This window comes from Equus asinus, chromosome 16 (assembly GCF_041296235.1).
Source record: "Equus asinus isolate D_3611 breed Donkey chromosome 16, EquAss-T2T_v2, whole genome shotgun sequence".
Taxonomy (NCBI): domain Eukaryota; kingdom Metazoa; phylum Chordata; class Mammalia; order Perissodactyla; family Equidae; genus Equus; species Equus asinus.
This window is the reverse complement of record NC_091805.1, coordinates 29,529,531-29,549,502: the sequence shown is the minus strand read 5'-3', so window position 1 is coordinate 29,549,502 and position 19,972 is coordinate 29,529,531. Positions and strand designations below refer to the sequence as shown.

The following is a 19,972-nucleotide window of genomic DNA, read 5'->3' as shown; positions in this document are numbered from 1 at the left end:
AAGCCTTTGGACCAGTTTTGGGCACACAGTAAGCCTTCCATAAGCATCAGCTTGTATTCATACCAGGAGGCAATGGCTGGCCGTTCCCAAACACTGCTGTGTGATCCTTAGAACACACCGATGACGCAGGGCACCTATCAGTTTTGCAGATAGGGAAACAGAGGCCGCACAGTTAGGAAACAGCAGAGTGGGGATGGCATTCAGGGCCCTTTGTCTCTTAAACATTACCCTATATCATTATCCAAGATGGGGCAATAGCCCAACCTTGAAAATGGGTCTGATGTTTCAGGGTAGAAATGAGTGTTTAAGAACCTTGCAAGTTTTGTTTTTCCAGGAAGTATCAGGTACCAAACTCGGGGGACGCAGGAAACATGACTGTGATTCAGCTGCCTGATGGAACAGCCAGGATGGAGCCCATGTCATTGCAGGACCCAACAATGTCACTGAAAACATGAGCTGCTTATTCCAGTGTAGATTTCCCTTTAAGAAATGAAAGGAGAGATCAAGGAGAATGGGTTAGATAGCTCCGAAAGTCACATTATTAAAATGTATTTGTTTTTATTAGCTTTTTTGCTTCAATGAGAGTTATACTCTCATTAGCGTTATACCAAAAATTCACTTTTAACTAATTTCTCCTGGTTTATCATCTGAATCTGGAATGTACCAGATTATGTTCAAAACACACAGTAGTAAAGCTATATTTCTTGCAGCATTTGAGATTTCTAAATTTAAATCAATTCAATTCAGTAAATACTTACTGAGTCCCTTTCAAGAGAAAATACTGTTCCAGAGACCACAATGAACAAGACATGGCCCCCGGCCTTGAGGAATTTACTGTCTCTAGAGCTGTGCTGACCAATGCAGTAACCAGCAGCCACAGGTGGCTATGTAAATTGAAATAAATTAGAGTGAAAACTTCAGTGCCTCAGATGCACTGGCCACATTTCAAGTGGTGAATAGCCATATGCGGTTACTGGCTACCATATCGGATAGGGCGGATGTAGAACGGTTCCATCACCGCAGAAAGTTCTGTTGGACAGTGCTGCTCTACTGGACAGAGGCAAGAGATCTGGTTCAAGAATTCTGTTGCCCTGACTTTGTGGTTGGAGTGTGGCTTACTCTTAGAGCAATATGTGGGAATAGCACCACCCTTCAGGCTTGACACTTGAAGACATGGATTCGGGTTCTGCTTCTGATCTGTATTGACCTTGGGCAAGGCTCTTTGCCCCTCGGATGCCAGTCTCTTCACCAGTAAAGCAAGGACCTCAGACCACATGACTTCTATGACTCCTTCTTTCCAAATGCCCTGTGATGCTGTGAGTGAGTTGGTAGAATTCTGTGTGTGTCACAATGTACCACAGCTAAAAGAAACTAGAAAGAAGAATTTCCATCTCTCAAAATACTTTTGCTTTTCATTTTAGAAATTTAATTTCAAATTCACTTTAATTACCAATACTAAAATTATATATATACAGTCCTACACTTGCCAAACTGATTTTAAAAAGTGAAATTATTTTATTACTCATCTTGGTAGAATGTTGAATTTCCTAAAGGAAACTTAAATGTGCTGGTTTTCTTTTTTTTCTGTACTCTAGCCCTTCAGTTCTGATGCCTCCTTGTCCAAGCAGCAGGCTGCCAATTCTCTGTCCCCATAGCAGTGTTGTTAAGTACTGACAAACACTGGAAGCCAGGCCCTTGGTCTTGGACTATCGTGAAAGTCTATATATTAGATTACCTACAAAAAAAAAAATCTTAAAATAGCAAACCCTACATTATTTCCGTCCAGAAAAAAATGAACATTTATTGAAGACTTTTGGTGTCATGAGGTACTTAAGTCCTTCATCTCTTTTAAGGATTGGCCAGAGTTAGGCCAGACAATCCCTGTTGCAAAAGGATAGCTGACTGAAGAGAATTTTCCATTTCCCTTAACTCTAGATGTGTGACTATACTTACTGGTATTTCTTAAAGAAATACCATTTCCATTGCCTTTAAAAATCACTGTCTTCTTAGTATGGCGTTGCTCAAGCCTTGCCGCTCCAGATTTTCTCATTACCTGTGTACTTCTTTCCCATATCAGCTGGAAAGCTAACAGCTTCTTCTGTTTTCTTTCTTTTTATCTAAAAGACTGAGAACGTTCCATGGGGCCTGCTCCTGGACGTGGAGCCTGAGGGGGGACAGTTGAGATCAGAAGGCCCAGGGGAGGCTGGGTTTGCTGCACTTTGTTGTTCAAATTCAGCTCCTACGTAAAAAGAGGCTTCTGCTTCGCCCTCTGACGCCCCGGGTGAGATTCAGCAGGGAGGGGTTTTCCGTGAACGAGTTGGGTTTGCCTGCCTCTTACTAGTGTGGAGGGAGCTTGGGGCTCTGGTCAGGCCCTTACGATCTGTCCACCTTTTTCGCTTCTTTATTTCTCCTGGTAATCGTTGTGGGATCCAATGAACTGGAGTGTGGCACCCACTCTGCCACTGAGGGAAGTTTCTCAGCTCCTGTGAGTCTGAATTTCCTGGACTGCAAAGTGACGATCAATAATAACTGTGCTCTCCTACTTTAGAAGACCGTTGTGAGCAGCCGTAAGGCCTGTGGATGGCGCTGTTCCTGTGGCTCCTGAGGTGGGGGAAGAAGTCTGGCCCTGGAGTTGGCAAGTGAGGCAGGAATCCAGGGTCTGCCACTTTCTAGCTGCGTGACTTCTGGCAGGTGTCTTCCCATTCAGTTTCCTCTTCAGTAAAAGGAGGAATCCAGGCAACTCACAAGCTGTGTGTGAGACTGACTCTGTTCCTTGAAGCCTATGTTGCATTGACACTTGTCCTGCTTCCCCATTTTCCCCACCAGTGATCTTTCAGAAACACGATCTGATCCCCTACATCATATCCTTGCTTAAAATTCTGCAATGGTTCCTTATGACTTTTTAGGGTTTGCCCAGAACACTCCTAGTTTTAGCACAGAAAGCACCCTGTCCCAGGAAACCGCCCATTGATTGGTCTAGCAGGGCAGCTGACCTGGTCCCCGCCCATCTTCCTAGGGCTCATCTCTCACTACCCACCTCTGTTCACCTATGCACTTCTCTGTGCATTGGAACAAGCTGGGGAACACTGGAGAAAATGCTGATGCCCTGGCCCTGCCTGTTGAGAATCTGATTTCATCGTTTGGAGCTGGGCCTGAATGTAGTTGATTTTTTAAAGCTCCCAGTGGTTCTAAAGCACAGCCAAGGATGGGAACCACTGCTCTGTTCTTGCATGTCTCCAGACACCACATGTGCTGTTCCCTGTGCTAAACTGACCTATCTCCTGCTTTCCTCCCATAGGCTAATTCCTCGTTCTACTCGAGAGTTTATTCCTCCAGGCAGCCCTCCCAGACTCCTCTAGGTAGACTTAGCTACGTCCCTCCCTGGGCTCTCAGACTACCCTGGGCTTGCTTTCATCAGAAGACCATCATTCTGCATTGTGATTGTTGGTTTACTCCAACCTTCTCCCTCATGAGGTCCTGAGTTTCTTTCAGGAAGAGATTTTATCTTTCCTCCTTGTATCCCTGGAGCCAGGCAGGCTTTGGCACATTGCAGGCTCTCAGTAAGTACTCGGTGAACAAATTAATCACGACAAGGCCATCTGACCTCTCGTGAGTTACATTCTGAGAAAGAAACATCAACACAATAACCCTGGTGTATTATAGGAACAAGAGATTAAGGAAAAAACAGATCTGAGTACAATATAATGCTTTAACGGGTCTATAAAAGTGGACAACCCGTGAGATTCAAATTAAAAGGAATTCTTAGTCTTGCTCTTTTGTGGGTAATAATTTTTTTCTCTTCCAGGGGCAGAAAAAACACTTAAGAAATTCCTCCTCCACCCACATTACCTATCAATCATAAAAATGTAGCTGGAAATAATTTCTCTCACTGAATCATTTTGGCTCTGTTATTTTCTTTCTTCCTCCTATTCTCCGCCCACCAGCTGGCCATCCCTGTGTGTTTGCAGAGAGGCAGGAAGGTTCAACACTAGGACTGTTTCTCTCTCTTGGAAACTCTCTCATCGGCAGGCTTTCTGATCTTCAAAGCAGCCTGTATCCGATGTGACCCCACTCCCTGACTCCCCATGATGAGGAGGGAGAGCTGTGAGTATTTTTGTCGTGTTGATGACTTGCATGTTTGGACAGGCGGATGGCGTGGTCCTCACTAAATCTGCAGGGATGAGAGCAAGTCAGTGTTTCTAAGCCCCTATCACCCCCAAATCTAGACACACTGAAAAACTGACAGCAGACCCTGGCATTAAGCAGACAGTAAGTTTAAAGGACTCTTTGCATTTGACCCATCCCCTGGGGCAGGAGCCTGTATCCTCTACCTTTTTTTGCAGTTGAGTCTTAGAGGTTGGTGTTCCTTAAGCTCTCTCAATCTTTGTGATTATCTGCAGTGCTTGATCCTGGATAAGTTCGAAAGCTACGATGATGAAATTCAGCTCACCCAACGAGCCCTCTCCTTGCTGGAGGAAAACAGGTTCTGGGCTGGCGTGGTGTTCCCTGACATGTATCCCTGGACCAGCTCCCTACCACCCCACGTGAAATACAAGATCCGGATGGACATAGACGTGGTCGAGAAAACCAATAAGATCAAAGACAGGTGATGCTTCAGACAATCTCAGAAGGCCCCGGGCATCCCCAGGAATGTATGTGCAAGGAGAGGGCGGCTCCTCTGGGCTCAGGTCACCCATCTCCTCCTAAAGACAAGAGGGTCACTCAGAAAGACATAAAACACTTTGGTATCAAAGAACCAAACTAACCACTTGGTGGGACCAGGAGAACTCAGCGACCCTGTCTTCGTACCCTTAACTCATCCCTTATCCTTGGCTGGCCTTTGTGCAACTTGGAGATAGAAACCTCCACGTATTGAATTATCTTCACATAGAGATTCTGCAAATGGGGTTTCTCCAAAGTCACTGGGAAATTACATTTGGTACAGATTAAGGGATTGAGACTGGACTCAGCCTATAAATCAATAAAATTAAGTTAAATAAGAGGAAATAAGAAGTTTTGTAAAGCTCAAAGTAGAGGCCTTGAATGAAAGCAATTACAAGTCACGTTGTGGCTGGCATTCATAATTGAGAACTGTGAACGAGAAAATAGAACCAGATAGCTTGGAAAAGATCAGGGGAAAGGTTTTAAGAGAGCGAGTCCTGAGTCACCCCATGCTTTTGAAGTGTGAGTGAGCTGTCTGTTCCCATTGGCATCCTTTGTCCCTCCCTCTGGCTTCTTCTTAGATACTGGGATTCTGGTCCCCGAGCTGATCCCGTGGAAGATTTCCGATACATCTGGGGAGGGTTTGCTTATCTACAGGATATGGTGGAACAGGGCATCACGAGGAGCCAGGCCCAGGCGCAGGTTCCGGTGGGAATCTACCTCCAGCAGATGCCTTACCCCTGCTTCGTGGACGACTCGTGAGTCAGAGGCTCCCAATCCCCCTCCCAGACAAGTTAATCAGGTTGGTGGGGGCGGGGGGGGGGGGGGTGTCCACAGGCTTCAATGTCTTTGGACAGAAACCCAGCAACTGGGGCCAGAGCGGGGAGAAGGGAGCTCTGACTGAGGAGCCTGCTTCTCCCAGGCTCCAGGCAGGGCCAGATGGGCAAGTGAAGCGGCAGGGAGAAAGCAGTTGGTGTTGTGGGTGGAAAGGGTGAAAGCAAGAGAAGTGAGGTTGGGGGAGGGGACAAGGGCTTTTTACATTTCCACTACGTAGTATGTTTGGTATGTGGAAGGGTTCTGGTCGGACTGTTTACCCAATGATTGCCAAATCAGCAAATTAGGACTCTGCATCGCAAGTAGGTCTGGTTCCTAGGAGCTTTGGAATAATGCAGCTCCTTCCCCAATTAACATTCCCATGATGTATGCTTAGTGAAAAGGTAGAGGAATGTGTTGGATGAGCTGAGGCCCTCCCTCCCTGCCCACCTCCATCCCCAGGCCTGTGTATTTTTTGGCCAGTAGCAAGCTAAGCAAGTAGCCTTCTGTTTTCTGAATGGGCATTTGGGGAGTGGTAGAGAGAGGGACAGAGGAAGAGAGGGCTGAGAGGGCTCCTTGAACATGGTGGTTGGAGCAGAAATGCTCCAAGGACAGTGGCAGAGACTCACAATTTATGGATTCAACTCCTAGAAAAAAACTGAAGTTCTTCATAGCGTGTGTGTGTGTGCAGTGTTCAAAGAGGGGAGAAACACAGCCTGAAGAAAGGAAGAGTCAAATTGCCAGCTGGCAAGATGGTAAAATAAAGGCCAGTGTGGGCACAGGAAACCCACTCTCAACACCTAGTCCAATTGGTTCTCCTTTCTCAGCACTACGGAAGACTAAAGAGATAACAGTGGCCCTTCTGTGTTCGGTTTGGGTTTAGACAGTAGGCAGAGATGAGAAGTAGAGCCAAGGGCAAAAGCCCAGTTCCACTTTTAGGATCAGAATCGGAGTGACTGTCAGGGACGTGGGGTTGACTGAGGAGGCAGTAGGGATTCTGCCCATTCAATGTGGGAGAGTCCTCTGGTGACCAGTCCCAGAAGTGCAGGGTTTATGAATTTGTAGTTCTTTCCCTAGGGCCATCTTGAGGAAAACCCTCCCAGGCTGGAATCAGGCCCTTCCTATGACACTCAGTAGTTTTCAATAGATAGTAATCCAAAGGGCTTTACCAGTATATCGAGCACAGGGAAAACACGTGTGAAGTTCACAATAAAGTAATTCTAGAGGATCAAATCTACCCTGCATCCTGGACTGGACGTCCATGAATCTACTCCACCAGTAAATGGCTGGTGGAGTCCATGCCTATTGGATCACTGACTGATTTATTGATGGATCACTTGCCTTCTGAAAGTGCCACACTGATTAGTTATTTTGTGACTCTTCTTGCATAACTGGAGTTTGATCCTCCAGGGCAGACAGTGCTGCACTGGCTGACCCTCTCGGGGATCCCAATTATTGATCTAACCACCACCAATTCCTCTTGTTGTCCACTCTCTTGGGCTTCAGTATCAGTTAGCATGTACCTGCCTATTCCATTCACATCCCACATCATCAAGTCTGAGTCCTTCCCTGCAAGATCTTACAAGGAAGGTCTATACTGTATAACATACCTGGTATGATTTTATTTACACATGTTATTCATAGAGCATTCATCTGGGCTAACCAAAAAGCTACCATCTTGCTCTAAAGATAAAGTAATCCTTCAGGGCAAACATGCAATGTATTAAAAGCCCATTGAATGCTCAGGGAAGATTTTTCTGCCTTTCCCTCCACCTGGACTTTGTTCTTAATGCATTTATTCAACAAACATTTACTCCACCTCTACCAGGTACAGGACATTCTGCCATTCTGCTTCTCTCCTCTTGCTTCAGTTTTATGATCATCCTGAACCGCTGTTTCCCTATCTTCATGGTGCTGGCCTGGATCTACTCTGTCTCCATGACTGTAAAGAGCATCGTCTTAGAGAAGGAGTTAAGACTGAAGGAGACCTTGAAAAATCAGGGTGTCTCCAATGCAGTGATCTGGTGTACCTGGTTCCTGGACAGCTTCTCTATCATGTCAATGAGCATCTTCCTCCTGACCATATTCATCATGGTAAGCCAGATGGAGGAGGTCCAGAAAATTTTGAATAGTTTTGTTCCTCCCACTTTTTCTCCTGTTAATGAACTCATGCCTAAATTAGTCATCTAGCCATCAAGGATAACATGACATGTAGCTGCTTGGCCATTTCAGCCAAGGTGGCTGCATGTAGCTGCCTGGCCACTTGAGCCAAGGTGGAAAACACTCAGAGAGACAAATTTCCCCCAGGAGCCACTGAATCATAGCATCTTCCCTGCTCCCACTTCCTGCCCAGGGAGCCATGGTCTGCATAGATCATCCAGCCCCATTCCGTGGACTATCTGGAGAAGCTGCTGTTAGCAGAGCCCAGCACAGGGTGATTGTATGTGCAAAGGGTTATCTCTTTCCAAACACAGAAGAAATGAGTACAAAGGGTGTTTTCCTAGGATTGTTGTCCCAACCACCAGCTGGGGTAGGAATGTAGAGAGAGCCTTTTCGGTGTATTAGGAGAGGAGATCTGGACTATTTATTAATTACCTTCATGGTCACACCATTCATGGCTTGACAAAGAGCATTCTGTCGCTTGCAAAACCTCCAAGACCTCTCTGTTTTAAAGGATGGAATTTGGAGTCCATCCTTTCTCAGTGATAGGAGTTTTTATAGCCACAGCATGCATAAGTCCATCCCCTGCAAACTCGCAGCTCCCTTGCAAGGTAGACTTGGAAATAAACATTATTTCATAATACACAGCCATCCTTCATTTTTAGTTCTTCCACAGTAGATGATCTTTTGTACTTGTTGAATGATAGGGACATACATTTAGGTAGTTTTTGATATTTATTTGATGGAATTTTGTATAAGCTTTAGACTTCAGGCTTTGCAAGCTCCTGATATAGTGCCACCAAGCTTGTTCTGCCTCTTACCATCATTGTATTAAGTGCCCTTTTACACTAGACAATACTGTGCTGACTCACAGACTCTGGCTAAGTGTGTACCATCCCATGCTCGACCATACCTGCTGCCTACCTGGCCCAAGAATGTTCCATCACATATCCTGTCCAACCAATATGAGTCCAGTTAAACCAACGCCTGCCCCTTCTCTTTGCCATAAAACGTACTAACTCTGAAGGGTTTTGGTTTTAGTGTTGCACTGAGATCCAGTGAGCTGTGGCCTTAGGCAAACCCTGTGCTGAAGCTCTATCAAAACCAATGCTGAGGTAGAGGTCATTCTGCTCAACCTCACCCAACCCAGATGCGGATTTAATTATGCCGAGGGTCCCAGAGCTCCACAGAGATGAGCGGAGAAGTTGAATAACTTTTTTTCCTTTAGGGGGTCCCTTTCCATGCTTCAGTCTGCTCCTTTCCCCACTACCAAGGCATTTTGTGTCCTCAGAATTAAAGGAGTCAAAGCATGAGCATCTGACTTATGCAAAATGCATAAACATGCACAACGTCTTGCAGTGGCCATGAGACTTGCTGCAGATAAGTGACATTGAGATTTGCCTTCCTAAGAATGGGCATTAGGACTTCAAAGCTCTTAGGACGTGAGGTAAAGAATGTTCACCAAGTTTCTTGCACAAAGGGGTTTCTCCTTGTGGGAACCGGAACATTGTTCCAGTAATGACGGAAACAGAGCTTTGCACACCAAAATAGGATTTTCCTTTGAATGACACTCCCATCTTTCCCTTGTCCTTCCTTCCCACCTCAACTATGCAGGAAAGAAGCTGGGAGCTAGGACAATGGGAAGGTTCCATTGTTATTCAGGCTATTAAGAACAAAAAAGAAAAGTGGTCATTAGAGGAAAACAAGGCCAAGAAAATTGTTGGGTGAGCCCAGTGACTTTCATCTCCACCTTAAGTCAATAAGAAATTATATAGCCCTAGAAGTTTGTGGGACTTTGCTTTGAGCTGGATAAGAAATTGATTTCATTCTTCTCAGAATAGCAACAACCGTCTTCAAGCTCTTCCAGCCAAAAGCCACATGTTCAGCCACTTTTAGGGAGTTTTGTGTGATTAAGGAAAAGGAGTGAGCTTTCCAGGATGATGTGGAGAGCTCTTTGACACAAAATCAGGAGCTTTGAGTCCTAATCTGGACTTTTATTTAGATTTCCTCCAAGCTTGGTTCCAGTTAAGCTTGGCTTTCTTCCACCTCCCTTTGCCATTTGTTCTATTTTATTTTTCAATCTTTTCTGTCAGTGACCCACAGGCAAGAGAAGATGAATGCAGGAGAAATGGCAGCAATAGCAGAGAAGTGACACATTCGTTCACTCAATCCTCACATGCCCATGACAGATATTGCTAATTGGCCTCTCTTTTCTACTGAGAGGAACCCGCGCTCCGCAGCACCACTACCAATTAATCAGAACCAATTCAAGAGATGAACCTGGTGGTACCCCCAGGTTCCTGAGAAAAGAACAGGATGATCTGTATGTATTCGGAGTTATGCGCAAAGGGTGAAAATCCTCATAGGATGCCTATAGCAAAGGAGAACCAAGAGGGCCTAATCAATTGGAGCATCTCAATTTATCCTGTAATGTAATTGGGCAGCAGCTCGCTTATTAACAATAGCAAGTTTGGTCCTATTTTCTACAAAGCCAAGGTGAATGACTCATTAGCTAAATATGAAAGGTACTGAGTATTGCCCCCAGGTTCTGTGAAATTTATTTGTATGTTATGGATGGGGAGAACTAATCCATTTTAAATGATGTGGATTAATTACTGATAGCTGCACCTATGAGAGCAGCAAATCTCAGATTACAAGTTCAAATGATTGAGTCAGCAGGTCAGGCCTCATGGAAAATATTAAAGCTTCTCTGGTGGTCTCTCACCTCCCTCTTTTGTTCCTTATCCACTCAGTAGATCCCAGGAGCTGTTGATGCTTCAAGACCCCCTCCACAGATCTTCCTCCCCCGCTCTAGGCTTATTTCTCCACACTATCCCCTTCCCACTAATCCCCTAATCCCACATGTTAAGGATTTGTTTACTTAACACATAATAATTAGTCAGTACTAATAGGCAGGCTAATGTGTTACCCTCCTAGGGAAAATGACACACAAAGAATTAAAAGAATGTAACACACTGTCTCTTAAATGTGGAAATTTAGACACCAACAACAGGCTAGTGGGGGAGATCTCTCTGGGGCAGAGGGCTTCTGAAGGCTGTGAAATCACTGCACAGGGGTCACTCCCTGAGAGGGATGCTGCCCCTGGATTTGAGTGGAAATTACTGACTCAAGTGGCCTCTTTGGTTTCAGCATGGAAGAATCCTACATTACAGCAATCCATTCATCCTCTTCCTGTTCCTGTTGGCTTTCTCCACGGCAACCATCATGCAGTGCTTCCTGCTCAGCACCTTCTTCTCCAGGGCCAGCCTGGCGGCAGCCTGTAGTGGCGTCATCTACTTCACTCTCTACCTGCCGCACATTCTCTGCTTCGCCTGGCAGGATCGCATGACGGCCGACCTGAAGATGGCTGTGGTGAGGAACCTTGGGCTCACCCTAGCATATGACGTGCTTCCTCTGAGGGGTCTGTAGTAGTCCAAGAGGACTGGCCCAGCCCTTGAGGGGATCTACTTTGCCTTTTGGCTCAAAGGGACCTAGAGTTTAAAGGCACAGGAGCAAAAGTGGGAGCTGTCTTCACCCTGAGCAACCTAAGAGTTCCTCCTCACCAACCTGCTTTATTAGTCTGCCCTGGGAAGCACCTGAAAACCAGTTCAGCACAGGGTCCCTTTGTGTGTCCACAAGAGGAAGACAGCTGGGCCCATTTCATTCGGCTTTCTTTTCCTAGTGTTTGAGAAGATTCAGAAGGGAGGGAACTTGCCTCCTAACTGTTCTGTCCAGAAGATGTTTCCATGAATTAAAAGTTTTGTTCCTCTCCAGAAGAACTTGAATTGGGGCAGCCCTACAAAGATAAAGTGTCTTCGTGTGCTCTACCATGCATGCAGAAAGGGGTGCAGAAATGAGCCGGTCCAGAGTCAGGATCTCTTGCCAAGAGAGGTCTCCAGAAATTGACTTTGGATTGCCTGAGAGAGCTTTTCGTTCACGATTCCCAAACAACACTGTCTTTTTCTCTAATTGATTTCAAATGAGCCATTTCCACCCTCTCATTAACCAGCTTCGGGGCCCTGGAGGGCGTGGTTTTCCTCGTCCTTCAGAATCTCCCTCTCCACAGTTCTTTGTACGATGGAGTTGAGAAATGATTACCACCTGCCTCTTACTGGGGAAGATCTAAGGTCTAACTTGTTCTCACAACTCAAACTTATTTGGTTCCAGAGCTGCCAGGGCGTCTGCCTTTTATTTCTCATGTTAAATAAGAAATTAATTGCTGCCATTTAGGGCATCCAATTTTCCAACATAATCACAATGGGCTGGTAAGAAGTTCTTATGACTCAGCCTGTGGGCAGAGTTGGGCTGTGTTGGTATAGTGGGTAGACAGTTGGTACTTTGAGGCCACAGCTAGCCTCTTGGGCGTGTGGATCTGCTAGGAAGCTGTAGTTCTGGCGGCGGTGTGGACCAGGGCTGGGCTGAGATTTTTTACACGGTTTTTGTGAATATACGGGTAGAGAATCCCTTCCTTTTGCAGAAAGACACTCTGAACCCCACCCTGGGTCCTGCGAACTACAAGGCATGGGCAGAGGGATTAGCCCATCCCTCTTCTTGTGCTTGGGTGCTTTCTGCCATGCCAGGGACCACTCATGGGGACTTGGCTGGGGAACTTCCTCCTTAGACTCCCTTCTGCATGCCGCCTAGTCAGTTGACTTGTTCTCTCCACAGAGAACCAAAGAAAATGATTGTCCTCAGTCTAGAGATGGGAAAAGGTGATACTCAATGTAATATGAGGGTTTTCTGGCCTCTCTGCCTGGCACCCTAGCCTGCCCCAGGACACAAAAGAATTTAAGGACTCTTCTAATGGGATTCTCACAAAGCAGCTCAAGTTAGCTTCTTTGTTCTACCAAGAACTGTATGATGTTAAGAAAGAGGTAGGAAGAAGGGGGAAAGGTAACAAGGTGAACATGAAGACTTTTGGTGCTTGGTGTAGTATCTGTGTGGTATAAGTCTTCCCTGTTACACAACGTGTTCTATGGAACAGGTGAGATGTGGCCCGGTGGGTATTGAGCAGGGATTCCCAGAATTCTCTCTTCCTGTGGGAAGACTACCTTAACCCCTCCCTGGATAGCCTTATGTGGGGACACGGCGTAGACCCTCTTTTGGCCCCCTCCCTACCTTATGGGCACCTGGGTGTGTTGGGTTGGGTAAAAGACCCCCTATTCATCTTGAGTGTCTTCTTTGCCCCACTACAGAGTCTGCTGTCTCCTGTGGCATTTGGGTTTGGCACTGAGTACCTGGCTCGCTTTGAGGAGCAGGGCCTGGGGCTGCAGTGGAACAATATCGGGAACAGTCCCATGGAAGGGGATGAATTCAGTTTCCTGATGTCCATGAAGATGATGCTCCTCGATGCCGCTCTGTATGGCTTGCTGGCCTGGTACCTTGACCAGGTGTTTCCAGGTAAGTGGCCCCCTCCATAGGGTAAAGGTAATTAGGTTCTTTAGATCCCCAGCCCTCCCCCTTTCATCTAGTGTAAATCTTTCTAAGCTCTTTCAATTTGGGCTCTCAGAACCAGCACTTGAAGCTTCAATTCAGGAGTCAAAAATCCATTAGTGAATGCTGTTGACTCTGCTTTAGAAACAGAGCCAGAATCTGATCCCTTGTTACACAACCTTCTGCACAACCTTCCCTGTGCAAGCCTCCTCCTCCGTCATCATCTCCTACCAGTCTGTTCTGTACACTGTATTCAGAGAGATCCTTTCAGAATCTAGGTCAGATGGTGACAACCTTCTGTTCAAAACCCTCCAGTGGCTTTTCCTCTTGTTCAGAGTAAAATCCAGTCTACCAACCTGGCCTACAAGATGCTTCATTGAGGCCTCCGACTATCTTCCTCATCTCGTGTCTTTTCCTTCTTCTCCATGTTTCTCTGCTCCAGCCACACCAGTCTCCTTACTGACAGTTCTTCAATACAGCAAGCACATTTCCTCCTCAGGATCTTTGCTCCTGCTGTTCCAACTGCCTGGAGCATCCTTTTATACACACACACACACACACACACACACCCCGATAGCCACGCTCCCATATCTGCAGGCTTGCTTCCTCACTTTGTTCAGGTCTCTGTTCAAACATCACCTTACCACTGGGATCTTTCCAGACTGAAAATATCTAAAGATCTATCCCTATAAAAGAAACATTGCTCCTGTCCCCTTATTGTGCTTTATTTTTGAAAAGTCACCATCTGACATGATGTATCTTTATGTGTTTATTTGTTGACTCTCTCCTCTTAGTAGAATATGGGCCCATGAGGGCAGATCCAGGGTCTGTTTTGTTCACTGTGATAGCCTCAGTGCCCAGAATCGCGCCTGACTTTTGGTGGACACTAAATCAATATCTGATCAATCTGCAGCATGGAAAACCAGCTCCTGAATCAAAATTTGCTGTTTGCACAGTTTTGTATTTGCTTTGCGGAAATCAGATTTTCCTTCAAATTAGTATTTCCTGGTAGCTAGTAGAGAAGTGTCACCTCCATTTGGCTGGTCTCCTAGTCAACCAACAGCCACCTTGCTCTGTGGCAATTGTGGCCCGGCTCTCCATGCTATGGCCAGAAGCAGGCTGGGGAGAGTGAGACTGGGCCGGGTCTCACAGCTCTCAAGTCATCTCAGGGCAGCCAGAAATACGTGACAGCCCTGGCATACGAGAAAGATCACCGGGCTGAGTCAGGAGGCCTGGGTTTGGATCCTAGCAGTGTGACTATATTTGTTTCTTCGGGCTACCGTAACAAAGTACCACCAACAACAGATAGCTTAAAACAACAGAAATTTATTGTGTCACAGTTCTAGAGGCTAGAAGTCCAAAATTAAGGTGCTGGAGGTCCACGCTCCTTCTGAAACCTGTAGGGGAGGATCCTTTCTTGCCTCTTCCTAGCTTCTGGGGTTTTTCAGCAATGTTTGGCATTCCTTGGATAGTAGATGCATCCCTCTAACCCGTCACCTTCACGTGGCGTTCTCCATCAGTGTGTCTGTCTTCACATGGCCGTCTTCTTATAGGGACACCGGCCGTATTGGATTAGGGGCCTACCCTCTCCAGTGTGACTTAATCTCGACCTAACTAATCACATCAGCAATGACTCTATTTCCAAACAAGGCCACATTCTAAGGTACCTGGAGTTAGGACTCTGGTATCTATTTTTTTGATATTACTCTGATACCAAATGTGTCATTTTTTCCATCTTCAACCAATTCTCTAACACCAACTGGGTGTCCAGCAGTTCAGTTAAATTCTGACAGTAATTACCCGGAATTAGCACAGACCCCACAGTCTTGGTCCCACTTAAGATGCCAGCCACAAATGCGGGACCCAGGCTACCCACGCTTTTGTTCAGCTGACGACAAATTCACGGGTTCTCACAACCCCCTCTCAGGTTCAGCGATTCACCAGAACAACTCATAGAACTCAGGAAAGTGGTCTACTTACAGTTACAGCTTTGGAATGAAGAATACAGCTCAGAACAGCCAAACAGAAGAGATGCACAGAGGGAGGTACACAAGGGTGAAGCATGGAGCTTCCCAACCCTCTCCAGGGCATCACCCTCCCGGCACCTTGATGTGCTCACCCACCTGGAAGCTCCCTGAACCTTGTTGTTCAAGAGTTTTCTAACCCAATCTCCAGGCCCTCCCCTCCCTGGAGGTGGGGTGCTGTAGCTGAAAGTTCTCATCCTCTCTTCATATGTTTTTTTTCTGGTGACCAGCCCCTATCCTGAAGCTATCTCGGGGCCCCCACCTGGGTCACCTCATTAGCATAAACTGAGGTGAGGTTGAGAGAGGGGCTCATTATGAATAATAAAAGGTAGTCCCATCACTCAGGAAATTCCAAGGGTTTTAGGAGCTCTATGCCAGGAACCGGGGGAAAAAGGCCAAGAATTATTTTGTATTTTACCACAGACCTCAACGTGTGTCTTTTCTGGAGGGTGGGAGGGGGCCACAATTCAACCCATAATGGTGACTTTGAGCAATACGCTTGACCTTGGTCAGCCTCCCTTTTTTCCATCTCACTGGGCCATGAGGAGCTATAATAAGTGAAAATTGATTGGATTGAAAATGAAATTTGTGTATAATTCAAGAGCTTTATTTTAGCCAAGCCAGAGTTTTAACTTGATCAACAGCAATTTACTGAGCAACAGCCAGTTCTAGGAAAAGAGGGTCTGAAAAGACAGACCGGGCCTGCCCTTGAGGAGCTTAGGGCCTAGTAGTGGCCGTGAAACACAGGATGACTATTAAATAATCAAAGACAATGTTCTCTCAAGATCAATATTTTATAGGGAACAAAGCTTGCTAAGAGAACTGGACTGGAAATTTGAGAGTCTTTTCCTTGAAACCCAGATAGATCCAGGAGGTGGGGTGGTTAGGATGAGTGGCATCAGAACTAGGTCACCATGTTGGCATCCCTGCGCCTCTGTTTAATTAGCTGTGGCCTTGGGCAGAGGATTCAAAGTCAGTGTACCTCAGCTTCCTTATCCACAAGAATAATAACACTACCGATCTCCTCGGGTTGTTTTGAGGGTTAAATTATTTAACACATGGAAAGCGCTTACAGTAATGCCTGACACGGAAAGAGCATCCAACAAGTGTTGGTGATCCTTGTCATTATTTCTATCTGGTAACTGTTGAAGAGGCGCATGACTTAATTCTTTAGTGAAATGTCTCCTTGGAAAGCTAATGTCAACCAAGATCATCAGTCTTAGTGTTGCTGGTTCCACTCAAAAAACATTGACCTTTTAAGTTGAAACATGTTGGAAGGAGCAGTCTTTGTGGTAGCCCGTGGAGAGCTGTGTAATAACCATAAATATCTATAGTTTCAATTTGAGGTTCAGATAGATAAATTCCAGATCTTATAGAACTGTGGTAAAGTGGGGCTACTTTTATTTGTCTATTTTTAGGGGACTATGGAACCCCACTTCCTTGGTACTTCCTTCTGCAAGAGTCCTATTGGCTTGGGGGTGAAGGTGAGTTTTTTAAAATTTAAAAATTAAAAAAAAAAGCCCTTAATGTCTGAAATAGTTCCTTTGGCTGTGCGCTGGGTGTGTATGGGTTCTAGAGGTGGCTCTTTGGTGAAGTGTGTGTTTCCTGATTAGTCAGCTGTCTCCCGGGGGCTCTGCTCTGCGCTGCAGCATCTCAGCCTCCGGGAGCCCACCTTCTGTGAGTCTCTGTGCCGGGGTGAGTGGCTGAGCGTTGATGGACCCTTGTGTCCTGTACAGCTTGTGCCCAGTGGATTAAAAGAAGCCCAAAACACATCAGGGTGCAAATGACTTTTGTAACTTCTCAGTTTAAAGCAAACAGATAGAGAATCGTGAGGCAACCTTGGCATTCCCCTTCTGCTGCCTCCCCGCCTGCGTTTGTATTCCTCTCTACCTTTTCAAGATATAAATTCATTCCTTCTCCCAAAGTAAGGGCCCCTCCAGAGGCTGGGGCGGAGCTGTGATCCTCAAGGCAAACACTCCCAGCCTCTCCTGGAATTGATCTCTCTTGTGAGCGAGGAAGAGGACTGAAAGGGCATTTGCCCAGAATGCATCTTAGATAAAATTTACCTTCCCTACTGAATGGGAGAGGGGGCCAAGGGAAAGTTCTAGAAGTGGGGAAAAACCACAGACTGTTTTGTGAGGTATGAGAAGGCAGAGAAATTCCTGACCTGAGAGCTGGAGAGTCCCCTGGAGCTGAGGGGTTCTGGAAGCAAAGGAAATGCTTTCCAATCTGTTCTTCACCTACCTGCTCTTTACTTTGTATTATTGGGCCTGGGCCAGGACTTATCCTTTAAGCACTAACAGAGATGTTTGTTTTCTCTAGGGGATTAACTGAGGCTCTTTGAAAGGCTTGGATGGGTTAGTTTTGGTTTTCTTTTTTATGGTTCAAACAAACAGCACTTTAACCACTCAGTATTTTTCCATTTTGTAGGTTTGTCTGTCTTGTTTATCGATAAACTTTTACATTTCTCCTATAATAAAGTTATAGTCCATGATAAATGGGTATTTTCAACACAGGAGTGTGTTCCTAGAATGTTTCTAATTTCAATGAATATCAGGACCCGTGGGCATTTTTTTTTCCTACAATCTCAACAGATATTCTGCCTCTCAAAAAAAAAAGTCTTAAGATAAATGTGCTCCTTCAAAAATGAATCATGTATATTTTTGCTGACAAGCCAAATATTTTTCACCTTTCTCACAGGCTAGACCGAAACAGATTCCTAAATCTCTCTAAAATCAGAAAAGAGCTGTGTTTCTCCACCTAACCCCCTCCTTTCACAGATGAAGAAATGGTGTCCAAGAGACATCCAGGTGGCTTGCTCAAGTTCCAGGTGGTCACTTGGGGCAAAATCTGGAACTGGGACACACATTTCCTGGCAAGGAACTCACTCCAATGATTAAACTGTTTAGAAGAATATCTCCCCCTTCTATTTTATTAGGCATTAGTGCAGTACGGTAGCTAGTAGAGTGATTAAAGGAATTGTGGGCAATAGATTTAAAAATCCTTCGGGACCCAGAAATAGAAGTGCTGGAGGTGGCTCGTGCCTGACCACCAGGCCCGTTACTTGCCGCTTGCTCCACCACACATCCTGCAAATCTACAGAGGGCGGCATGGACACAGAGAGGCCCTGGTTGGCTGCTGCATGAAATGTTCCCCCGCTCACCTATGCACTTGAGGCCAGAGCCTTTAGATGCTTGGCGACAGCGGTTTCCTCCTGCTCCTGCTTTCCTCTCTGGCTGGCTCACTCTTCTGGTCCTCTTCCCCTTCCAGGATGTCCTGATGTCCTTTTAAACCAAATGCCAAGTTTACAAAAAAAAAATGCCTCTGTGTGTGCGGTGGGGAGGGGTTGTGGGTATGGTGTGTGAGACAGTATGTGTGAGGGTGTGTGAGGGTGAAAATGTGTATGTGGTGTATGTGAGAGTATGCGTGAGTGTGAGAATGTGTTGTGTGTATGTTTACACCACACTTCACAATTTGTGCCAGGCTGTACCTCCACCAGGCTCAACTCTGGTGTTAATACCCAAATACTTGAATGCCCATAAAAGTGGATTTCTCAGATAAGCTGTTTCTTAATCCGTAATTTAAGCTGGCTGCCCATCATATCACCTTGGATGGACTTTTACTCAAGGTTCACCATGACCTTGACGTGTTTTGGATTGGAGTGAGAAGTGCTGTTGGTGAGCTACAGAAAATTATCCCATTTTGAATTCAATCCTGATTTTGTAAAATTTTTTTAACCACAATTTTTGACACGTGGGTCCCTCCCGGCATGTTAGGAGGATAAGGTGAAACTCCTGTTATCAAACTCCCTCTGTGCTGGGCTAAGGTTGCCCAATCCAGCCAGCTGGGAGGCCCTGCCAGCCACTTTGAGAACTTCACAGACCTGCAGGTCATAGGATGGGGGACCATGCTTGGGGCTGGTCCCCGGGAATGCTGACTTGGCCTTCTGAGGGCACTGTATTTTCCAGTTATGGTAGGAAACTCTGCTCCCCTGCCCTCTCTCTTCCTTTCCTGCCTCTACTGATTCTCAGCTCTCACCAAGAGAGTAACAGTGGCTTCTGGTTGGTGCAGGGTGTTCAACCAGAGAAGAAAGGGCCCTGGAAAAGACCGAACCCATAACAGAGGAAATGGAGGACCCGGAACACCCAGAAGGAATAAATGGTAAAAACCTCAATAGAGAACACAGAGCAGAGGCAAGGAAAAGGCTTGGAACACTGCAAAGGGACAGAGAGAAGCACCTCGTGACTGGGGTGGAATGGACCCCGGAAACTGACTCTTTCTGTTGGCAAGGGTTAACCCTGATAACTTCTCAAGGGTCCAGCTGCACGTGTGCGGAATGAATGGTCCAGCCAGACATTAACGCATATTTCCTGGAGAAAGCAAATCCCAAGTATGTGATGTGTTTGTGCCCTTGTTAGGCAAATCCCAAGCGAGTTGCACAAATGTGCTGACTTCCGAGGATTTAGCAAGAACAATAACTTGGGTCACTAGGACTTAAAGCGGATATGAGCTACAAGGAAAGACGAAAATAAATGCTTCTGTGCATAGAGGGAAAGAGAGCCTAGTGGAGCTGCCTGCACTTCAATCGTGGTTTACAAATCTAGAAGCCCATTCATTCAAGCCATCAAAAGCCTTTCCTGACCATGGAAGTTACCTAATAATTCTTGACCTTATAGACTAGGTTCGCAAGTGTTACCCTGGCCTTTGCCTCACTTACCTTCCCTTCTGACCCATTTCTGTACTTCTCCCAATGTTCTCCATTCCCTAAGCATAGGCATTTCTCTGTGGATGCTAAAATGCTCTTGTTATCCTCACCTCGGGTTCAGAGAGGCAGCATGGCCTCTGGACTTTGCCTGACGTTGCATGAGAGGGTCTGGCCT

At 46.0% G+C, this 19,972-nt stretch overlaps 1 protein-coding gene across 1 annotated transcript in view; it reads left to right on the top strand.

Annotated features, from left to right (window-relative positions):
* Positions 1–19,972, top strand: part of ABCA4 (ATP binding cassette subfamily A member 4) — a 135,561-nt gene that overhangs the window by 56,160 nt on the left and 59,429 nt on the right. Inside the window, exons 13-19 of the mRNA XM_070486367.1 lie at positions 4,401–4,606; positions 5,244–5,420; positions 7,347–7,569; positions 10,786–11,007; positions 12,831–13,035; positions 16,511–16,576; positions 19,164–19,253. Of these exons, the coding sequence (XP_070342468.1) occupies positions 4,401–4,606; positions 5,244–5,420; positions 7,347–7,569; positions 10,786–11,007; positions 12,831–13,035; positions 16,511–16,576; positions 19,164–19,253 (1,189 nt within the window). The remainder of the gene's footprint in view (positions 1–4,400; positions 4,607–5,243; positions 5,421–7,346; positions 7,570–10,785; positions 11,008–12,830; positions 13,036–16,510; positions 16,577–19,163; positions 19,254–19,972) is intronic.